Source organism: Durio zibethinus, chromosome 26 (genome assembly GCF_047325235.1).
Source record: "Durio zibethinus cultivar Kanyao isolate XHJ-2024 chromosome 26, ASM4732523v1, whole genome shotgun sequence".
Lineage (NCBI taxonomy): Eukaryota > Viridiplantae > Streptophyta > Magnoliopsida > Malvales > Malvaceae > Durio > Durio zibethinus.
The window spans coordinates 14,323,751-14,343,927 of NC_143187.1; the positions used below are offsets into that span (position 1 = coordinate 14,323,751).

Sequence of the window (20,177 nt, forward strand, 5' to 3'; positions counted from 1 at the left end):
ATGTTTCTGTGACACGTGTTTGCTAGAAGAATTGCTGAGATAAAGGGCTCCCCGCAGTGGAACCGGTTGTCCTTTGTTTCGTGTGCGTGCAACCGCCTGTTAATGCTAAAAGATTATTTCTTATACCCGGTTTCGTATTTTGAATTGTCTCTAGTTGTTTTTTGCAGATTACTTTTGTTAATTTCACCCTTTTTGTTTTGTTTTTGTAATTGTGCAATTGCTTGTATTTAGGCATGCATTTTTGCAGTTTCATTTTAGTAGTTGTTGTTTTGCTTAAAGCAGTTTTTAAAGTTTGTGGAGCTCTGAATGAGGGAAGCTTGTTAGGCTTTATTCATTAAGAAACCCACATAGGAAGTAATGAACTCTACTTTAACACTATGTTTAGATTGATGGGAGGGGAGGGAAAGGAGTTTAGCTAGTATTTTAATTAAAATAAAGGATAGGAAGGGTCCTGAGCACCACTCTATTTTCCTTCGAATACCACTTTTTTCCAATATTCCAGATCGGAGAAAAAGAGGGAAAAAGAAGTGATTGCTTTATGTTTTAGTTTAAAATTACTATCATGGCCTTACTATCTTCTTTAATTTTCAAACAAAACCATTTATAGCTTTTAACCTTTCAATTGCCTTGTTCTTCTCATGGCTTTCTTGTAGCTTCTCATAAACTCCTCATTTGGCCTTACCTAAGCATCTCCTCACGCCAACAGTTTTTTAGTTTTGACCTTTAACCAAAAAACTAAAAAGCCTTTCGTTTAAACCATGGTTAGAATTCAATGCTAGCACACTATCTGTTTCTTACTTAGCTCAGCATTTTTGTTGTTTTTAAATCTAGCATGAATTTTTTAGCCACCTACATGTTATTTAGTATATTAAGAATTTATATTAGTTTATTTTAGTTAAAGAAAAATGAGAAGATTAATAATAAAAAAAATTAAAATTTAGTTATTAATTCCAATCCTAATCACATGATTTCATTAACAAGCTTGTTGAACCTGGTAGATCTAGGAATGTTGATTCAATCTGTTCGGTTGACTTTTCATTTTGGGGAGAACTCCTATGGAAGTATAAGTTCAATAAATTTCTAGAATGTGAAGTATATTTTATTGTTGCTGCATGCGTTTTCTGTTTTGAGTAATGTAATGGTAACAGTGTAATTGGCAGTGGCTGAATACCATTTTGGGCAATCTTAGTATTTCAATGGTAGCAGTATCTTTTACGGTTTAAACTTGGCTATCTATTGCCTCAGTGTGTGTTGCTTCACTCTGCTTAATGAAATTGTTGTCATCTGTTCCTCTTTTGATTTTCAAATTTATCATTTCCTATGGTATTACTATGATAGGACTTCTATCTTTTATCCTACTGCTAAGCTTGTTATATTTTTTAATTAATTACTGTTCAAATATTGTGTCAAATTTTCAATTTACCTTTTAAAGCCATTGTCTGGTCTTTGTATTATTCAGTGATGGATTAGTTTACATCCTTTGCCCACTTGTTCCATTTGGAAGGTAATTTGTATTTTTTTTTAGGTGGGTATAATTGATTTTAACTTTTTTGCTATTTTCCTTTTTTTTTTATTCTTTTATTTTAAACAATATTTGCAACAAATGTGCTTATAAAGCTCATTTGAACTATGTAGGTACTAGTGTTACTGTATGCACTCCTATTTTATTCTACTTAGCTTTTAAGAAAATCAAGATACTTGAAAATTAAGGTTATGAAGATAAATTTTTTGTATTGCCATGTATGCCACATGCCTCAGGTCATGTAGCTGTATAGTTTAATCATTTCCTCTTCCTCATGTTGTTTAGTTGTAAAGAGCAAAGACTACTGCTTATTTCTATCCTATATTCTTTGTGGCCTAGAAATTTGACTTATGCCCTCTCTTTTGTCTTGCTATTATCATTACCATGCCACTGCTTGGAGAGTTACGTGTTACTTTGCTATCAGTTTCCTGGTATATTTGTTTTGACACATGGATCATTTATTTGGAAATAGAGTTTATAAATGGGATTCAATATTAGAGATTTATAGTGATGCTCATACTTTTGGATTGAAGTCAGCCAATTCGGCAGCAATTAGTAATTCTAATCTGGCAATCTCTTGGTTGGAGGCAACTTTTCCTGAGCTAGCTCAACAAGCAACAGATTGTGTAATGGTCTCAAGATTGGTTGGTTCTTGATGTTTTGTCTTGGTACCATCGTGTATTTTGCACTAGTCAAATTTTAATGATCTCTTAAATTAATTTTACTTTTAAATAATTTTTATATTTTGCACAATATTACTTGTTAACTTACTCTGATAAAGTATGTATTTAGATATTTTATAATATTTAATTAATATTCAATTTATGAATTTTAATTTGTTTTTATTTTAAAAAATTTTTCTATTTAATTATAATAATAAATATTAAAAGAAATAAAAAAGTAAATTTCCTCAAAAAAATAATTTTTTTTAATTTTGCAGTGTTTATAGTGAAAAATATCATTAGATCATCAAAATTTAGTAGTATTTTATTTAGAAGCTTCACTAAATTTAGTGAAGTTTTATTAAAAAATATCACTAAATTTAGCAATGTTTTATTCAAAAAAGACACTAAATTTTGTGACTTTTTTCAAAAACATTATTAAATTAATAACTTTTTGTTTTAAAACGTCATTATATTTCTCGATATAGATATAATCGATGCTTTTAGTGAAATTTTTAGCATACGTCACAAATAATTTAAACACCGTTAAATGTGAAAAAAAATTTGTTAAAGATCTATTCATCTATATTGAACATCACATCAACGTATCATCTCATAATAATTTAATTTGTCTCTTATTTATTTAAAATCATTAAATATAATTTACTCTTATTTATATGGGTTTTTTTTCGAGCTTTACATAGATTTTTCTATCAATTATCATTTAGTTAGGTCATATAACCATGTCGTCTGATATATAAAGGAAAAAAGAAGTTAATATACACATTTTGAACCCCTCACTCTTAAGCTTCTTTTGCAAACCATCTTTCTCCTCTTTTTTAACCATGATTTACTTGATTTGAGTATCAGAGAACGCCCAAGTAAATAATTTCTAATGCCTCTAGCGTGTTTTTTTATTGCAGATTAAAGCAATCCCGGCTCATCTTGCAAATCACTATCCAACTCACTTTTACTAATCAACACTGCTATTATTATACCTATACGTATTATTAAACCGAAAAAAGTCCTTCGCCTGTTTAGTCTATAATATACGAATGTGTATGTTGATATTAACCTGAAAAACAAAGTGACGGGATGAAAAATTCAAATGCTTGTCTCCGTTCGGCCTCCAAAACAACCAACAGGATAGAGGAGCAGTGGAACCAACGGTAGAGGAAAACACACGTGGCCGACATGCAAATCAGAGAAAGGGGAACCAAGGGCTGATGAGAAGGAGAATATACCTACATAGTGGGAGGTAGCATGATGAGCAATATAAAGCACAGGGGATCTTTCCACGATGGTCCCCACCATCTCTCCCCTTTAGTTGTTTCGGGTGGGGGGGGGGGGGGGGGGGGACCTCTTTAATTAGTCGTAGCCCACTGCCCACTTGCGTTGCATGACTTTTTTTTTGCGAATTCAATCATAGAGCACCAATTTCAAGCTAGGCCCTTTGGGAGGCTGCAGGTGCACTCACAACTCATAAATTGACATCCCCAACCCCTACAGCTGAAATGAAAAGCGGATGATCAGAAGAAAAGACTGCTCTTTAATTTTACCTTTGATACATTACCGTGTTGACTAATAATCCCAACAACCCACTTTGTCATTCTATTCCTCCCTCTCTTTGTCTTGGTGAGACATCGTGACACCCATTTTCCTTTGGTTGGTGTCGTGTGTCCCTTTAGTTGAGTCTAACAGAAACCCATAAGCTAGCTTCCTCTCTCTCTCTCTCTCTCAGCTCCCTCCTGAAATGCAATTGTAAATTTACAATTTAAATGCATGAAGCAATTACAATATCCCTTTCGTTCATCATTTTTTATGCAGTGCAATTATATTGCATCACATCTTCATATCCATTGATGTAAATATGTTAGCTTCTACTTTAGCAGCCAATAATGCTGGCTTTTTTATATAGAACGTGCTACTGCTGCTGCTACTGCTTCCGCTTCTTTCTCATCCTGCTGCACGCACTCTTGGAGTCTCGAGGGTAATATATTATTGGCATCCTATGTTCGTAAGAGTTGCTACTAAGCTTGGAAGAAAGTTGAAACTTCAACAAGCACATTATTGGGGGTATGTTTTTTGCTCTCTCTCTCTCTCTCTCTCGATATATATATATATGTATTAATTATATACTAATATCAATTTCTTTTTTAATTACTAGCAATTGTTTTTTCCTTCTGGATTTGCATTAGTTGAGTCCCACTCCCACAGTCCCACAGATGATACTGCAGATTCTGTTACTAACTGGGCTAAATTGGGCGATTTGATTGACAGAAATCTCCTTGACTTGTAATTATTGTTTGTTTCCCACTCAAAACCCCAACCGAAAGCGCTGCCAGCTTTTTCATACTGTCATCTATATACGCAGAAGATATAGATTACCATACGTCGCTTTGCTACAAGATTGAAAAATGTGGAAAAGAAACTTCGCCGTGGCACTTTTAATTAAAAAATTCCGAATAGGAAAAGGACAACAAGAAAACAGTAAAAACTTTTCTCTTTATCAGTTTTAAAAGAGTCTGTAGACATTTGTAGCTAACTACCGTAGTAGATGGAATCATGTTTTATCAAACATTAAAAGCCATCTGAGCAAGGCTAAAACATGTGCATGCATCGTAGTTATCGGTTCTTCATGTTCATAGGGTAAGCTTGCCTTCTAAAAAAGTTGTGGTCATTTTCCTGTTGGGAAGAAAAACCTCAATCTGCTTTTCTTCGAGTAATTGGATGCTGTGCTACATTAGCACACCGTGCAACCTTAAATATCTGTCAGGGAAAGCACAGACCACAAGTTTAGATTTCAGCCAATCAGTGTTGATAAAAGCACTTGGACCAACACCACTTTAATTTTCTCTTCGGTCGATCGGATCCATACGAACATTACTAGTACTGGTACTAGGCCCCCCTTAATTTCCATGGGGGAGGTATTCATTTTGTGTTGGCATTCGTGTCTAAAGGCACTTATGACAACTACGTAAGCAAAACTCAGCCACTTATTTTATAGTGTCTTTTTCCAAAGTATATATAAAGAGAGTAGAAGACTTATACAAGCCACTTTCCCTTTTATTATTAGTTGGTCATCTCATCTGAAGGATTAAATGAATATTAGAAAGTTGACAATTACAATTACTCATACAGCTCCAACTATATATAAACCTTTGTTAAGAAAAATAAGTTCAATATTAATTAATTTCCATCAAGTTTCTTAATATTCTAACTAATCAGATCATTTCATCCCTTCAACTCCAAGAACAACAATAGGAAAACCAGTTTTATTTATTAATTTGGCTGTGACTGATCACTGATCAGATCAGATACTGTTGCATGCTAGCACTCCATATTATATATCTATATATATATACTTCACGGAAAAACACCATCTGCACTAAGGCGAGATTAAAGTCGAGTTGAAGTACATAATGATCCATGATCCACCAAAACTAATGTGAGTGATCAGCTACTTCTGTTTTGTCTGCAAAGCTTATAATTGTCTGCCTACTTTCTCGCAGGGAGTTCTTAGTTTTAGATATTATTCTATATATATGCTTTATACATTAATTTCATCTGGTCTTGCTGATCAAAGAGTTTGGAGAAATATGTCAAAGGCATCTGCATAGACAGAATTATGAATCATTTGTGTAGATATTGATGCATGATTAATTTTGTTTTTGAAGTCTGGAATGATCAGTTTACTGAGATAAAATTAGGAAATTAAGTAGAGTTTATCATCAGTTTAATTATGCCCCTACCAAACTCTAAAAAGTTATCTCATTATATACATATAGCTAGACTGCTATATACGTATATGAGCATATATTAAAAAACATGCATGGTATACTGAATTATAATTTAAAGCCTATTCTGTCGTTCAGCGAAAGCATATATAATTTTGTAGGATGCTAGGCTGGTTCCAGTTTTTACAGAAGGCCCAAACTCTAAAAAGTTTTCTCATTATATACATATAGCTAGACTGCTATATACGTATATGAGCATATATTAAAAAACATGCATGGTGTACTGAATTATAATTTAAAGCCTATTAAGTCGTTCAGTAAAAGCATATATAATTTTATAGGATGCTAGGCTTGTTCCAGTTTTTACAGAAGGCCCATAGTAATAAAACTAAGATCATTGTTTATAGATGGAGAGTGAGCTTAATTTGTTGGTTCCGAGGTTCACGTTATGCATACCGGCCTGTTTCTTATGCCAGAACATTAGGCCTGAAAAAAGTAGTATTTTAATGAACATTGGCTCAAGCACATAACTGTAAGACTGCTAAACAACTTATTTCCGATATTTCCTTCAAGTCTAATCAATATTTCCTGCATAGATGGATGAAGAATCATGATATTATGATATATTTGCAGTCCATGCTTCCCAGAAAGGAAAGGAAAATTCATTTATATATGAATTATCAGCGAGCAAAAATGGATGGGCCAGATGTTATCAATTATGAGTAATTAATGGAATATATATATATATATATATATAAAATATATGTATATAGACTTTCACTTTCCAAAAATTATAGTATATGGAAATAGCTTTATAACAAATTCAAGATGGGTGATCTACCGATCTTATTTCTTTCGACTACAAAGAGAATGATCAGCAGTACTGTCGCTTTTAGCTAGGATATACCGAATTGAATTTGTGTGATTAAGGAATGAGTTCACAGAGCTGACCTGAATTTGCATATTGCTGCTTGGACGTTGGACCTAAGGGGTTCCATTGTATATAGTGGATTAGGGTGCATATATATGTAGATGTTATATTGAATTGCAGTTGGGAGAATGACGAGTTAAATGAGGTAATGGCCAACAAATGCAACAGTTTATTTCTTTTTCTTTTTTTTTTTTTTATAAAATTATCTAGGCAAAATTTCATTCATAAATCAGAACCGGATTCTTGGGGTTTTCAGTTTGTTGTAGTAACATGTGTCAAAGAATTGGCATAACAGGTTAAAAAACTTAAGAGTGCCTGCTTGCAATTGAATGGCTGAAGAAACTACATTGACTTCAATGAACCTGCCAAAGATATTAGATAAATGTTTTTCAGGACTTTCAGAACAGGTTTAGAGCTAAGCAGGAAAGGAATAGCTATTGTTTCTTCAAGACTCTTCTGGCTTCCACACCAGAAAATCTCAATATCTTCCAATGCATGACAGCAAAGAGTTGATTTATATACCTTTTTTATTTTGTAGGTGAAGGCATATTATTATTACAAGCTAAAGGGCTTGTAGGGTTCTATACAGGAACGGTGAAAATGATGGGACCCTTTGTTTGATAAAAGTTGAACAGGTGATTGTGCCTACTTTCCAAAGTTATGTAAACAAGACATTGCATTTTATATGTACTAGTTTTACATACTTATTACTGAAGCTCTAGTCTATAGATTAAGTATCAATCCTCCATGGACCTTCTCTTTTTCTTCTCCTTCTTCTTACTTCCTACTCCCCGGCCTCTCCCATTATTTCCTTAAAGCTTCTTGTCCCTAACATTTTCCTCTTTTCATTTTCTTTTTCTATGTTTGTCAAGTGCATAACGGTCCAGTTTATTCATTCAACTCCTGCAGCTATTAGGAAAAAAAAAAAAAAAAAAAAGAAAACCCAACAAAGTTGGCACCTACCCCATGTATTATAAGTATATTCTAAGTTTCTGGTCTGGCACCCAATTTTAGTAACCAGTTAAGCCGATGCTTCAGTTTCTTTGATGGCTCTTTCAGTATATATCTGCCAATTACCAAAAACCAATATGCTGAAAAGAAACAAAGGGTTATGTCGACGTAACCGTAATTAATTGAGTGGCTGCATCGCCTTTTAGCGTGCTTGTCAGAGTATGCACGTGTTTGTGCCTGTGGGTTTTCCTGACTGTTTGTATGCATATAATTTTCGGCAACTTCATTTCATGGTATGTTTATGAAAGCGTTAATATGTTTTATATTTTCAACATAAACCATTATATATGGAAATGTATTTACTAATATCATGTAGGCAATCTTGCATCTTTCAGAAACTGTCTTTCAAATGTATGTTGCAGTGTTGCAAGGGGAAAAATTAATCATTCACGACCTTTTGATCAAAGGAAGAAAAAAGAATGAAGTTTATGAAAATTGGAACAAAGCCAGACACCTTCTACACAGAAGAGGCTACCAGGTATAAGAAGTGTGACGATGCTTATTTGACAGAATTGTCAACAATCAAAAGCTAAACCTAATAGTGTTGGTAATTGGCAACGCAGGACTGTGATTTCAGACATACCAAGTGATCTTACTATAAGGATTAACAACATTTGTTATCTTCTACATAAGGTACAGTTTATTGGGTTCATGATATAAAGAAAAAATTTGCCTCAAGTAGTGGGATGAAAAATGGTCCTGAGGCCGAGCATTCTTCCTTGATCACACACACACACACATATAAATTATGTATCCTTGCCTTATTCGAATGGTATCTAGCATATGTCATATTTAGACTTTTAGATTCAGCATTTTGGAGAAGTGAAGTCCAGCATATCATATCTGTCAAGAAAACAGCTTAGCAAGAAATGATTTCCCTCAGTGCGCTTCTTTGTGAAAGAATAAGACACTTAGTACACTTGAGTATTATATATATAATCCGGAGAAATTAGTAAGATGTTAGCCTACTTTGACAAGAAAACATGACAGACTTGATGTAGACAGGTCCTTGGTTTTGGAACACACTTAGACTGAAAACATTAGCAAAATAAAGGTACCTGAAATTAGGTAGGAATTTGAATGTGAAAAGGGAAAATGATTCCCTCCTGAGAAATCTAGGCATTTTGACAATATATAAGTTATAAATGTTAATTGTTTTCAAGATTGGTAGATAACTTAGCCTCTTAATTAATCGTGCTATTCTTAGTTGCAGATTCCAGTTCTTCCAAAATGTGGCCTTCTACAACGGCTCTGCTCTGATTCTGATGATTCTGACATTGTAACCATAGACCTTCACGATATCCCTGGAGGTCAAGATGCTTTTGAACTCTGTGCTAAATTTTGCTATGGGATAACAATCAATCTCAGCGCCCATAACTTTGTACCTGCATTCTGTGCTGCTAAGTTCCTTAGAATGACTGAATCAGTTGAGAAGGGAAATTTTGTTCTAAAACTAGAAGCTTTCTTTAATTCATGCATTCTTGAAGGTTGGAAGGACTCGATTGTCACACTACAGACTACAATTAAGTTACCCGAGTGGTCAGAGAACCTTGGAATTATTAGAAGGTGCATTGATTCTGTTGTAGAGAAAATCCTCACACCCCCAGCAAAGGTTTTACATCTATTTTACTACTTGCATATTTTCCGCAGAAAGTATATCCAAAACAGTACTATTAGAAAATTGTTTGCTCTTCAAGGTATATATTAGGCTAATTTAGAACATGACTTCCTGCAGGTTTCATGGTCCTACACTTATACTAGACCAGGGTACATGAAAAAACAACACCATTCTGTCCCAAAAGATTGGTGGACGGAAGACATATCTGATCTTGACATAGACCTGTTTCGATGCATAATTACTGCTGTAAGATCAACCAATATGCTGCCAGCGCAGCTCATTGGTGAAGCTTTGCATGTTTATGCCTGTCGTTGGCTACCAGACACCGCAAAGTCTAGACCCCCACAGAGTTCAGGGTCTAGGACTGAAGAATCTAGGGAAAAAAGCAGGCGAATTCTTGAATTCATTGAGAGCATGATTCCTGCTGATCGAGGCTCAGTTTCAATAGGGTTCTTGTTAAGGCTCCTTAGCGTTGCAAATTATCTAGGAGTGTCCCCAGTAACAAAGACTGAACTGATAAGGAGAGCTGCTCTGCAATTTGGGGAGGCAAGAGTAGGTGATTTGCCATTTCCTTCACAGTTGTCCTCCGATCAACACTTTTATGATATTGACTTGGTTGCAGCAGTATTGGAAAGTTATTTGGTGCTATGGAGAAGACAATCCCCTGCATCTGCAGACAACAGCCACTTGCTTAGATCAATTAGAAAGACTGGGAAGCTTATAGATTCGTATCTTCAAGTTGTTGCAAGGGATGTGAACATACCTATATCCAAACTAGTTTCACTAGCGGAAGCATTGCCAGATAGTGCCAGGGAAAATCATGATGGACTTTATAAGGCGATTAACATTTATCTCAAGGTGAGGCCAATTTAGTAATCAAGTGCCAATTTTACATTTTTAGTAGTTTATGGAGACTGATATGCTGATATGTTTGATGTGAATTCTAATTTGTTTAGTCCTTTGACTCCTTGTGCTTAATTAAAGCATTTAGGAAAGTTAGATTGTTTAATGGTTATGCATGCCTAGTTGTTTTATTTATTCACCCATTCGATGCAAGTGGAGTTTTGGATTATTGAGTTGTGTATTGCCCAAAAAACATATACTAGCTAGTATAAGCACCAAAAAGTTGCATGGTAAAACCACCTGAGAAATGCTTTTTCTTTTTTGTCAACATGGTCCGATTGATTTAAGCAGGAGCACCCTGATGTAAGTAAAGCAGACAAGAAGAGGCTGTGCAGAATGCTAGACTGCCAGAAACTGTCCCCTGAGATACGTGCCCACGCTGTGAAGAACGAGAGGCTACCATTGAGAACAGTGGTGCAAGTCCTGTTTTTCGAACAAGAGAGTGGTTCCAGTTCCAGGGCAACAGCCACAGGTTATAAAGCCGAGGTAATGGGTAGAGCAAAAGAGCAGGTAAAAGCACAAGCTGAAGCTGCGGAAGAAGAGTGTATAAATAAGGTGCAAGAGGAAGCGAGGCGGAGCAGGGTTCCTGAAAGCAGCGAACGAGAGCGTCAGAAGAGATTGGAGGAAAAGGCGGTGAGAGGGGTAAAAGGGCAGAAGGGCAAAGAAAGGAGAGTTGAAGCGAATTGTGCAAGCAAGGTGGTGGATTCTAAGAAGATGGTGCAAAGGAGTAGTAGACATGGCAAGGAGTCGAATTAATTAATGCTACAATCAAGCCGAATTTCTCTATTTTTCATTTGCTGTATATATATATATATATATATATATATATATATATATATATTTTTTTTTTTTCATTTTTCTACACTTATGTTTGTATATAATTGCATTGCATTCCCATTTGTGGTAGGTTACGAAAGAAAGACCAATAAATTTCTATGTATAACTTAGGGGTACTACTACTGTTTAGTCTACTGTTGTTGAATACAATAAATCGTGAATACGTCGCTTATAGTAGGATTTCGGTTCATGAATTAATTATCAAAACAAATACTTTTTTATTTTCTTTTACAAAAATGAATAAGAAAATTAGTATAAACAATTCTATAAAACCTATTGTATCAATTAAAATTCTAAGATATTTAAAAAAATCTATAATTATTTTCAAAACTTGTATTTTAATTGTAAATTATTGAATTTTTTTTTTCATTGATTTTAAATTTCAATAAAATTTGTGGATTATGATGATGGCACATATTTTTTAATATATATTTAAAAGAAATAATTAAAAAAAGTAAGATAAGTGTAATAATTTTAAATCTGTTTGTAAAGTTAGTATAATTTTAACTCTATTAGTAAAATTAAAAATTTTATCATCAGTGTATTAAAAAATTTTTTTTCCTAAAAAGCATTCTAAAAAAAGTTTAAAATTTTAAGAAAAACAATTTCACTATTAGTTGATACTAAATTTGTATATAATATTAGGGGTGAAAAAAATTAAAAAAATTTAAATTTATTTAAAATTATAATATTTTGTTCAATTTGAATTTATTTTTTATTTGATTCAAATTAAATTATAATATTAAATATGTATTAAATTTGGATTAGATATAGAATAAAAACTAAAAAATCAAACAAGAAATGAACCAAATTGAATTATATATTTTATTAGCTTTTATATATTTTTTAAATTCTTATAAAATAAAAATAATTATTTTATAATTAAATTTATTAAAAATTATATTAAAATAATATATAAAAATAAAAAATTAAATTTAAAAAATTAATAAATCAAATCGAATTATATGAAAATTAAATTCAAATTTAAATTCAAATCATATTTTTAAAATTTAAAATTTTATATATTATCTAAACAAATTAAATTAAATCCGATTGAAAATGATGTCACTCGCATCTAATATGAAATGTATACATACACGTAAAAGCAATTATCAAATCACAATTCTCAAATATATTATATAAAAGCAATATATTATATGTACAGAATAAAACCTAAAAACTTCTTGTTTTTAAATAATAATAATAATAATAATAGTTATTATTATTATTATTATTATTAGTATATAATAATACTTGTCGTATAGTATAGTATAACCCACCTTGGCACATGCCACTTGCCACTTGCCAGTTGGCGAGTCGTCTTGTCCCCTCCGTAATCCAGACTGACAAAGCAAAACACAATACAAAAACACAGTTGGTAACTCGGTTAACACGTTTCAGGATCACAGCCTTGACTGTTCTTCTTCACCTTCCTTTCTCTTCCTCATTTCTCCTCTCTGCTTATTCTGAAAGGTAATCCTTTTTATTTTCTTATTAAAAAGCCCTAAATTTTGTTTTGGTTTTGTTTCATCTGTTGTAACTGCGTGAATCATGTCTGAATTTTTGGTTGGCATTGGAGTTTTCAGATCGTAAACTTAGGTTTGTTGGGTCCTCAATGTGCAAAGCCTTGATAAACTGCTGTAATCATCGGTTTTTTTTTCTTTGAATTGCTATTGCCAATTGCCAAAGATTCATTGCATATTCATAACATCACTTATAAATATAAAAGATATAAGCATCTCACTGGAATTTTACTCGTCTTAGTTTCTTTCTTTCTTTTGATATCTGATATCGAATGCAAAGATACCACTTTACCCTCTTTCACAACATTCTTGCCATATTCAGTTCAACCCACTGTGGCCTTTATTTACTGTCTAATTCTTAGAATGCCGAATATGCCACTTAATGTAAAACTTTCTCTCGCTGTCAATCAATTAGACTGGAGAGGAAGAATCTATGAATCACTTATTTGAGGCAATCAGCTTATTGTGATGCACTGAGTTCACTTTTTGGTTTACAACTTCTAATCCACATAGAATTTCTAATTATGACCGGGAAATTCAGAAGTTCTTTTTCTCTTCTCTTGCGGTCACAAATGCTAATCTTTTGGTCGTGACTTGTCCTATGATATATGAATTGATATTTTGTGGCTCAAAAAGTTTAGGGTATTCTTGTTTTTAGATAAATACAAGCTATGGAAAAAATTTCCTCCTTTTTTGCTACTGGGCAAAAGGTTAATTGAAAGGCTATCTACTATTCAATCTTTGGTCTGGTGTGGAAATTATATTTATTGCTTTTTGCGTTAATAACTTGCCAGTCTCTTGGGTTGTCTTCTTTAAAGTTCTCAAATTTTCAGAGTAGGGTTTTTCTTGTGTGCAGTTATGGAGTATTTTGATGTCTTGAAAAGATCATGGTGCAGTGTCTAGACGGATTAAAGCATTTATGTGTTGCAGTCATTAATTGTTGTTATGCTGATTTATATAAGTAACCTAAGGGTCTGGAAGATCCAGAGGCTCTGGCGACAGAGACTGTGTTCGTGTACTTTCTTTGTTATATTTTTGGCAATAATTGAAGAATGATTTCTTTGTTTTATTTATAGTTTTAAGTGAAGAATTGTTAGGTAAAGTGATGAAAAGCACTAGCATTATTATCTATTCTCTTATATCATTCAAAAAAGCTTATTAGATATCAATGAGAGTTACATATTTCTAAGTTTGGGAGCAAAAGTTTATTTAATCTATGCTTATTGGTTATTAGGATAATTCTGCCTTTTATCTAGATGCTTAATAGTGTTTTCAGAAATCCAGATGCTTACATTGTGGCATTTTTACTTCCTCCATTTCACATACATGGGTAGTTTAGACATTAATGTGAATAGATCTTTTTTTTCTTTTAAATGACTATGTTTATTTTGGAGTAGATAGGGCCATAGGGGTACATTACCTTAATGGATGCTAAAAGTGATGGCTGGCTGATTGGTGAAATTGTATTTTTTTGTGAATGTTTTTTCAATGTTCTCGCCTTTAGTGTCTTCAGATTAAAAGAAACAGGAAGCAAAGATTTGATTTGAAGATACTTCTTCTATCTTATTTAATAGCCAGGAATACCTTTGGTGGTGTGTATAATATAAGGTTGTCTGACGTTGAATGGAAACTTGATAATTTTTTATTTTACTTCTGTTTCTTGTTTAATTTTATTCTGTGATTACTAGTTGTACTTTTTCAATTTTCATTGGAAAAGAGAGATATGGACAGTGCCTTGATATTTACTTTTTCCCTTCAAATGCAGTTAGTATAAGCAAGATTGAAGCCCTGTATGAGCTATTTAAAAAGATTAGCTGTGCAGTGATTGATGATCGGTTGATCAACAAGGTAATTTATCACAACTTCTTTTATATGCTTGTGCTGTTACGTTATTTGCAGCTTCAGCATGAAAATGGACTTTTTGTTTCATCTCAATATAATCTAAAGGCAACCCTTTTAAGCAGAAATATTTCTTTCTAAAAGCTTGATGTGTTTTTAATTTTAGTTTATTTCTCTTTACTTATTTTATGTTACAGGAAGAATTTCAATTGGCAATGTTTAAGAAAGACAAAAGAATAGCTTATTTGCAGATTGGGAATCTTTTTGCTGTGACAATTTGAGTGTTAAATTGGTTTCCTGCTTTTCTCCCCTGGATTTTTGCCCCTTTAATAGTTCTTGCTCCGTGGATATTCTATAAGTTCGACACATACTAATGGTTCTTGACATTGCTATTAAAACTTTTTAGGTATTTGACTTGTTTGACACGAAGCACAATGAAATACTAGATTTTGAAGAGTTTGCACGTGCTTTGTCTGTATTTCACCCCATTGCACCAATTGATGATAAAATTGAGTGTAGGTCTACTTTATATTTCAAGGACTTTATTGCATTTGTAGTTAATATTGAGAAAATGTATAATGTATCCATTAAGGGTAAAGAAAATGAGCTATAGCTTGTGATAAGCACTTGTAACATGTCTCCGTTATTGAGTTTTTAGGGCGGACTAGCATATGAGTAGAGTTGGCAATTTTGGATACGATACGGTGATATGATATGAAAACGATATAGAAAAAAACGTATGTGTTTTAAAAAATATGTTTCATATTTATTCATATCGATATGAATTTTAACATGACACAATTTGTGTTTTATATGTGTTAACATGTCTAAACATGAGTAAGATACGAAAAATATGTTTAGATAAAGCGTGTCACATGGATACACGTTTTATATGTGATACGATATGAAAAACACGTTTAATTTAATCTTGTCATATGAATACATGTTTAATAATTTTTGACATTTATTTTAATGTAATATAAACATATAAAGATCATTTTAATTTTTAATTTTTTAATTATGATACTTAATTAGCTTTTTGATAGCATATAAAGATTATTTTAAACATTTAATTATTATACTCATTTAATAATTATTATAGAATAATGTTTTATATTAATAATATAAATACAATATAAATATTAATACTAGTCATATGCATTATTTTTTTTTTTAATCTTTATTAGTTCATCATTTTGAATTTGATACTAAAAACTAATATAGTTATGTAATATATATTAAAATTTAAATATATATTAAATACACATTAAATGGGCATCAAAATTTTTTTTTTATTTTTAATATGCATGTAAGATGCCAAGTTTATTAAGTTGTAAATGATGGATGGTTTATAGTTATTTATTATTTTAGTCGTGTTTTTGTATATATTCGTATTAATTGTGTCTATTCATATATATTGTGTTAGTCATGTCTGTTCGTGTATTTGTGTTTATACTTGTCGTGTTTAAATGGATTAATTGTATACGTGTTAATCATGTCGTGTCGCATGTAATACGTATAATAAATGTCATGTTTGTGTTTAGGATTTGAACACGTTTTATAATTTGTGTTATGTTCGTGTTTTAATAATTCGTGTCATTACACGTATCTAACACAATAAGAAAACATGAATTGCCTGATCTATATACAAGCCTCATCCAAGAGTGCCTAAATTATTATATATAATTAAGTTCTATAGTATTAGTCATCTCGCACTTTTTCTGAATTAGCTTTCCTGATTTCATGGCGATGTGCATTTAATGTATATTAGAAATCCCGTTTCGTTCTAGCTTTACGATCTCAAACAGCAAGGGTTCATAGAGAGACAGAAGGTATCTTATTATTGGCTAAATAATAATGGGCAATATATTGCTAAATGCTTAGTTAAGGATGTAACATTTGGGTGTTTTCTCAATTAAAGATATCACCTTTAATTTAGTTCAATTTAGGAGTAAATGTTTTTGGTTTGGTGCGAAAAATGAGTTAGTCATGGTAGTGATTGCTACATGGTGAGTGCTAGAGTGAATGTAATAAATTGTCCTTTGTTGGGGGGGGGGGGGGGGGGGGTAAAATTGTATTTTTACTTAAAATTTTATTAAAAATAACAAAAAAACACTATTAAAACTTTTTATCTCTAAAATCTGAAAAGGGAAAGGGTTTTTAGGGTTATTTCAAAATACATTGATGGCTTCTTCACGAGTAGATTGTAACAACAAGAGGATTGTAACATATTTGAGTTTATTGGCTAAAGCTGTAGCTTTGAAGTAGACTTGTTCAAGAGTCGAGTTATTCGTCCAAACTTGAAGGTTTGCTCAAGTTATCAGAGAGTCTGAATAAAAAATTAAAATCCGTTAAATGGGTTTAGACATAATTTTTAGGCTCGTTCAAATTTTGGGTCGAGCTTTGGACAAGAGATTTAAAGATCAAATTCGGCCTAATCCAACTCGAATTCACATATATATAAATTTTTTATTTTTATAAATGTGAATTATTTATAAATTAATACACGTATATATAAAAATTAAAAATAAAAAGTATATATGTTTTATTAAATTTAATTTTTATTTTAAATTTATATATATAATTTATATTTTAAATTTTTATATATATGTGAATTAAATATAATCTCATTAAATTTAATTTAATCACTTTTTTAGTTTTTTATTATATAAATTAAGTTTAATAGGTGGGTTTGGAATTTATTGTTTTAATTTGGTTGGGTTTGTAAAAATTTTGAGTTCTGAAATATCAAGTCAGTTAAACCTAAACAAGTATATAAGCTATTAATATCAAACATTAGTTCAATCCGTATCCGGTCCAAACCATAAACACCTCTACTTTGAAGGAAGGTGTGAATCTGGCCAGGAATGGTTATAGGAAGATAGCGTTGGAAACCGATTCTGAAATAATCTACATCAAATTGGAAAAAGCTGACAAAGAAGAGCAGTGGAAGGTAGGTCCAGTCAGTAGAGATATTAAGGCATTGAATAAATGGTTTGAAGGATTCAAAGTAAGATGGGTGAACAGAAACTAATAAAGCTGCAGATTGGGTTGCTACCCAAGCCAAGAAGGGGATGTGCATGAACAACTGGGTTTCTCTGCCCCTATTCTCATTGGTTTTCATTCTTAATAGTTCATTAAGAAGAGTTCATTAAGATGAAAATAGAAAAGTTCTCCAGTTAACAGAATTTTGAAAAATGAAAATGTTAGAAATGAAAAAAAAAAAAGGAAAAAAAAACACCCAAATGTCCATAAAATGCTTATAAGTTGAAGAGAAAAAAAATGGAATTAGAAAAAAGTAGACTAACCTTAAACACTAAATGCTCAAAGAACTCATTTCAAAAGGATTTGATTTTTGGATACTTTTTTTCCAACATTCAGGATTAATTTTTGAAATTTCAGTTTTTTTTTTTCTTTTTTTATCTGAAAATTAATAAGGAATATGATTTTGGTATGATAAAAAGAATAACTTGATGGCATAATTGAAACGCTAGTATACTTAATGGCGCGTGGCAATCACTGCTGTGATGGACTCTTTTTTTGCAGTAACCTGAAAATGTTTGCTCCTAAATTGAATCAAATAGGTAATTTCCTTAATTGAGAAAATACACAAACACTTAATGGAGCATTTAGCCGCAATATATATGACCTACATAGTTGTTTCTTGCAATGTATTATGTTCTATATTTTCTGAGACTTCTCTGAAGTACCATGACTGTAAATCTTTAATGTATAGTTAAAGCAAATGGTAGTAGCTACGCTTGCTGAATCTGGTATGAATCTGTCAGATGATGTTATCAAGAACATTATTGACAGGGTGCTTCCTTAATTGATTGTTTTAATTTTTCGGTTGAGCAAGCATGTTGTTATTTAGCTATTCCCCTAATATAGCTATTCGGGGCTGCCTTTTTGTGTTTGCCTTCTCTGATTTATATTATACTAGTGGAAGATTACTTGTTCATCAATCTACTCATAGACATGTTCCTTGTTATCATTCATTTTTTTGCTTTTTTCTTGGATATGTTTAAACTAATAGTTTGAAATTTTAATTCCTATTCATATATTGGTAACTTGGAAAGCTTTTTCATGTGTCGAAGGAAGCAATTATTAGGGAAAATGAAGTTTGAAGGACAATGTAACTCCTTAGTCGTACTATTTTGATAACATTCAAATATGAAGAATGTCACTATTTTGCTGTTAGATACAAAGAGTTGCGGTGTTTAAACTGAAATATGAATGGAGAAGCTATATTCATGGTGCTAAGTTACATCTTACAAAACACCAGTTGGGTTTAAATTTATGCTGGTTTTAGGGTTTTTGATAGATAATGAATTACATAACGCTGCAGATCTGACTGATGTTTAGAAGTAGTGTAAGCACACCTCATTGCTGCTTTTAGTGTTGACTTCATGAACTAATTAATTGATTTGCATGTATGGTGGTGTAACTATATTTCTCCTAAATTTGTTTATTTTAGACTTTTGAGAAAGCTGATGCTAAACATGAAGGAAAGATTAAGTGACAAGGAAGAGTGGCAAAGCCTTGTTTTGCAGCATCCTCTGTTGAAGAATATGGCTCTTCAATATCTCAAGTATGTAATATTAGCACTTCTTGTAAGACAAAACCTTAGCTAGTGATGTAACTTTCTCCATGTTGATATTTGGTTAATTCCTTTGAGGTAATATGATAAATGACACAGAATTTGAAAGCAAAATTATGCCTCTTGTTATTTTCCTCCAGTAGCAGGAGCGTATAGCATGTTTAGTTTAGGGCAACAAAGGTGTGCGACTCTCCTTCAATTTACTACTCTATTTAGACTGTATATGGAACACCAGTTTCGATAATTTGCTGAACAGAGACATCACCACTACATTCCTAGGTTTTTTTTTTTCACTCACAAGATGATACCTGAGGTTGGGGCCCAGTTGGAGTTTGTTGTAGGTGCAATGAGGTTTTGTGGGCTAGCGGCAATGTGGAAAGGGACGGGTCAGAGTTTGAGAGAATGGCGAATTTTTGGGTTTCAAAGAACTCATGTCATATGCTTTTCCCTCTTTGGATAGATGAAGTTTTGTAGCTTGAAAAAAAAAACAAAAAGGGTTGCCCTTGCTAATATTTGTTGTTAACTTGCCTGTTTATTGAGGAAGTTTGCATGATTTCATTGATGAAAGAGAAGAGGGGGAAGTCATGCATGGAAACAACCACGAATGGCGAATGATGGAATGTTTGGTATTGTTTCATTGATATGCCATCATAATTGTTTTGATAGTCTGCCACCGCCACCGCCACCGCCACTAAATAAACCAGTAAATCAAAGAGTAACTAGCCTAGGACAGGAGGAGCAATTACGTCATTACTGTGGGTGAGTGTTGCAAAATATTGGAGTCCTTTATGATATTAGTGGTAAGTTAGGGCGGTTTTTATTGTAAGTTTTTTAATTTTACAATAAGGTCAGTTGTTAATAATCAATAAATTTATATAGTTAAATATCAACTATTGATTAAAATTTAAAATAAAAAAAGGATAAAATCTGTTTATCAAGTAATTAGATTGCAAAACAAAATTTATAAAATCTTATACAAATATATTGACATCAT

At 32.2% G+C, this 20,177-nt stretch overlaps 1 protein-coding gene and 1 long non-coding RNA gene across 9 annotated transcripts; both read left to right on the forward strand.

The window, feature by feature from the left end:
- The first annotated feature begins 3,639 nt into the window (after positions 1-3,639).
- On the forward strand, positions 3,640-11,427 carry LOC111274069 (BTB/POZ domain-containing protein At5g47800-like). 8 transcript variants are annotated; one of them, XM_089755696.1, is made up of 8 exons: positions 3,640-3,819; positions 4,103-4,260; positions 7,391-7,487; positions 8,226-8,341; positions 8,427-8,496; positions 9,071-9,475; positions 9,599-10,339; positions 10,676-11,427. In XM_089755696.1, exons 4-8 carry the CDS (start codon positions 8,283-8,285, stop codon positions 11,138-11,140), a joined length of 1,740 nt encoding a protein of 579 aa, XP_089611822.1. In that variant the 5' UTR covers positions 3,640-3,819; positions 4,103-4,260; positions 7,391-7,487; positions 8,226-8,282; the 3' UTR covers positions 11,141-11,427. The 8 variants fall into 8 exon arrangements, with proteins under 8 accessions (XP_089611822.1, XP_089611821.1, XP_089611825.1 ...); XM_089755695.1 differs by lacking the exon at positions 3,640-3,819 and adding an exon at positions 7,912-8,096 and having other exon boundaries at positions 3,839-4,260; positions 8,199-8,341; XM_089755699.1 differs by lacking the exon at positions 3,640-3,819 and adding an exon at positions 7,912-8,096 and having other exon boundaries at positions 3,839-4,260.
- A 1,104-nt stretch (positions 11,428-12,531) lies between these two features.
- LOC111275300 (uncharacterized) lies at positions 12,532-19,856 on the forward strand. The gene is made up of 3 exons (XR_002688310.2): positions 12,532-12,694; positions 14,510-14,592; positions 19,061-19,856. It is a non-coding gene; the product is annotated as an uncharacterized LOC111275300 (long non-coding RNA).
- The last annotated feature ends 321 nt before the right edge of the window (positions 19,857-20,177 follow it).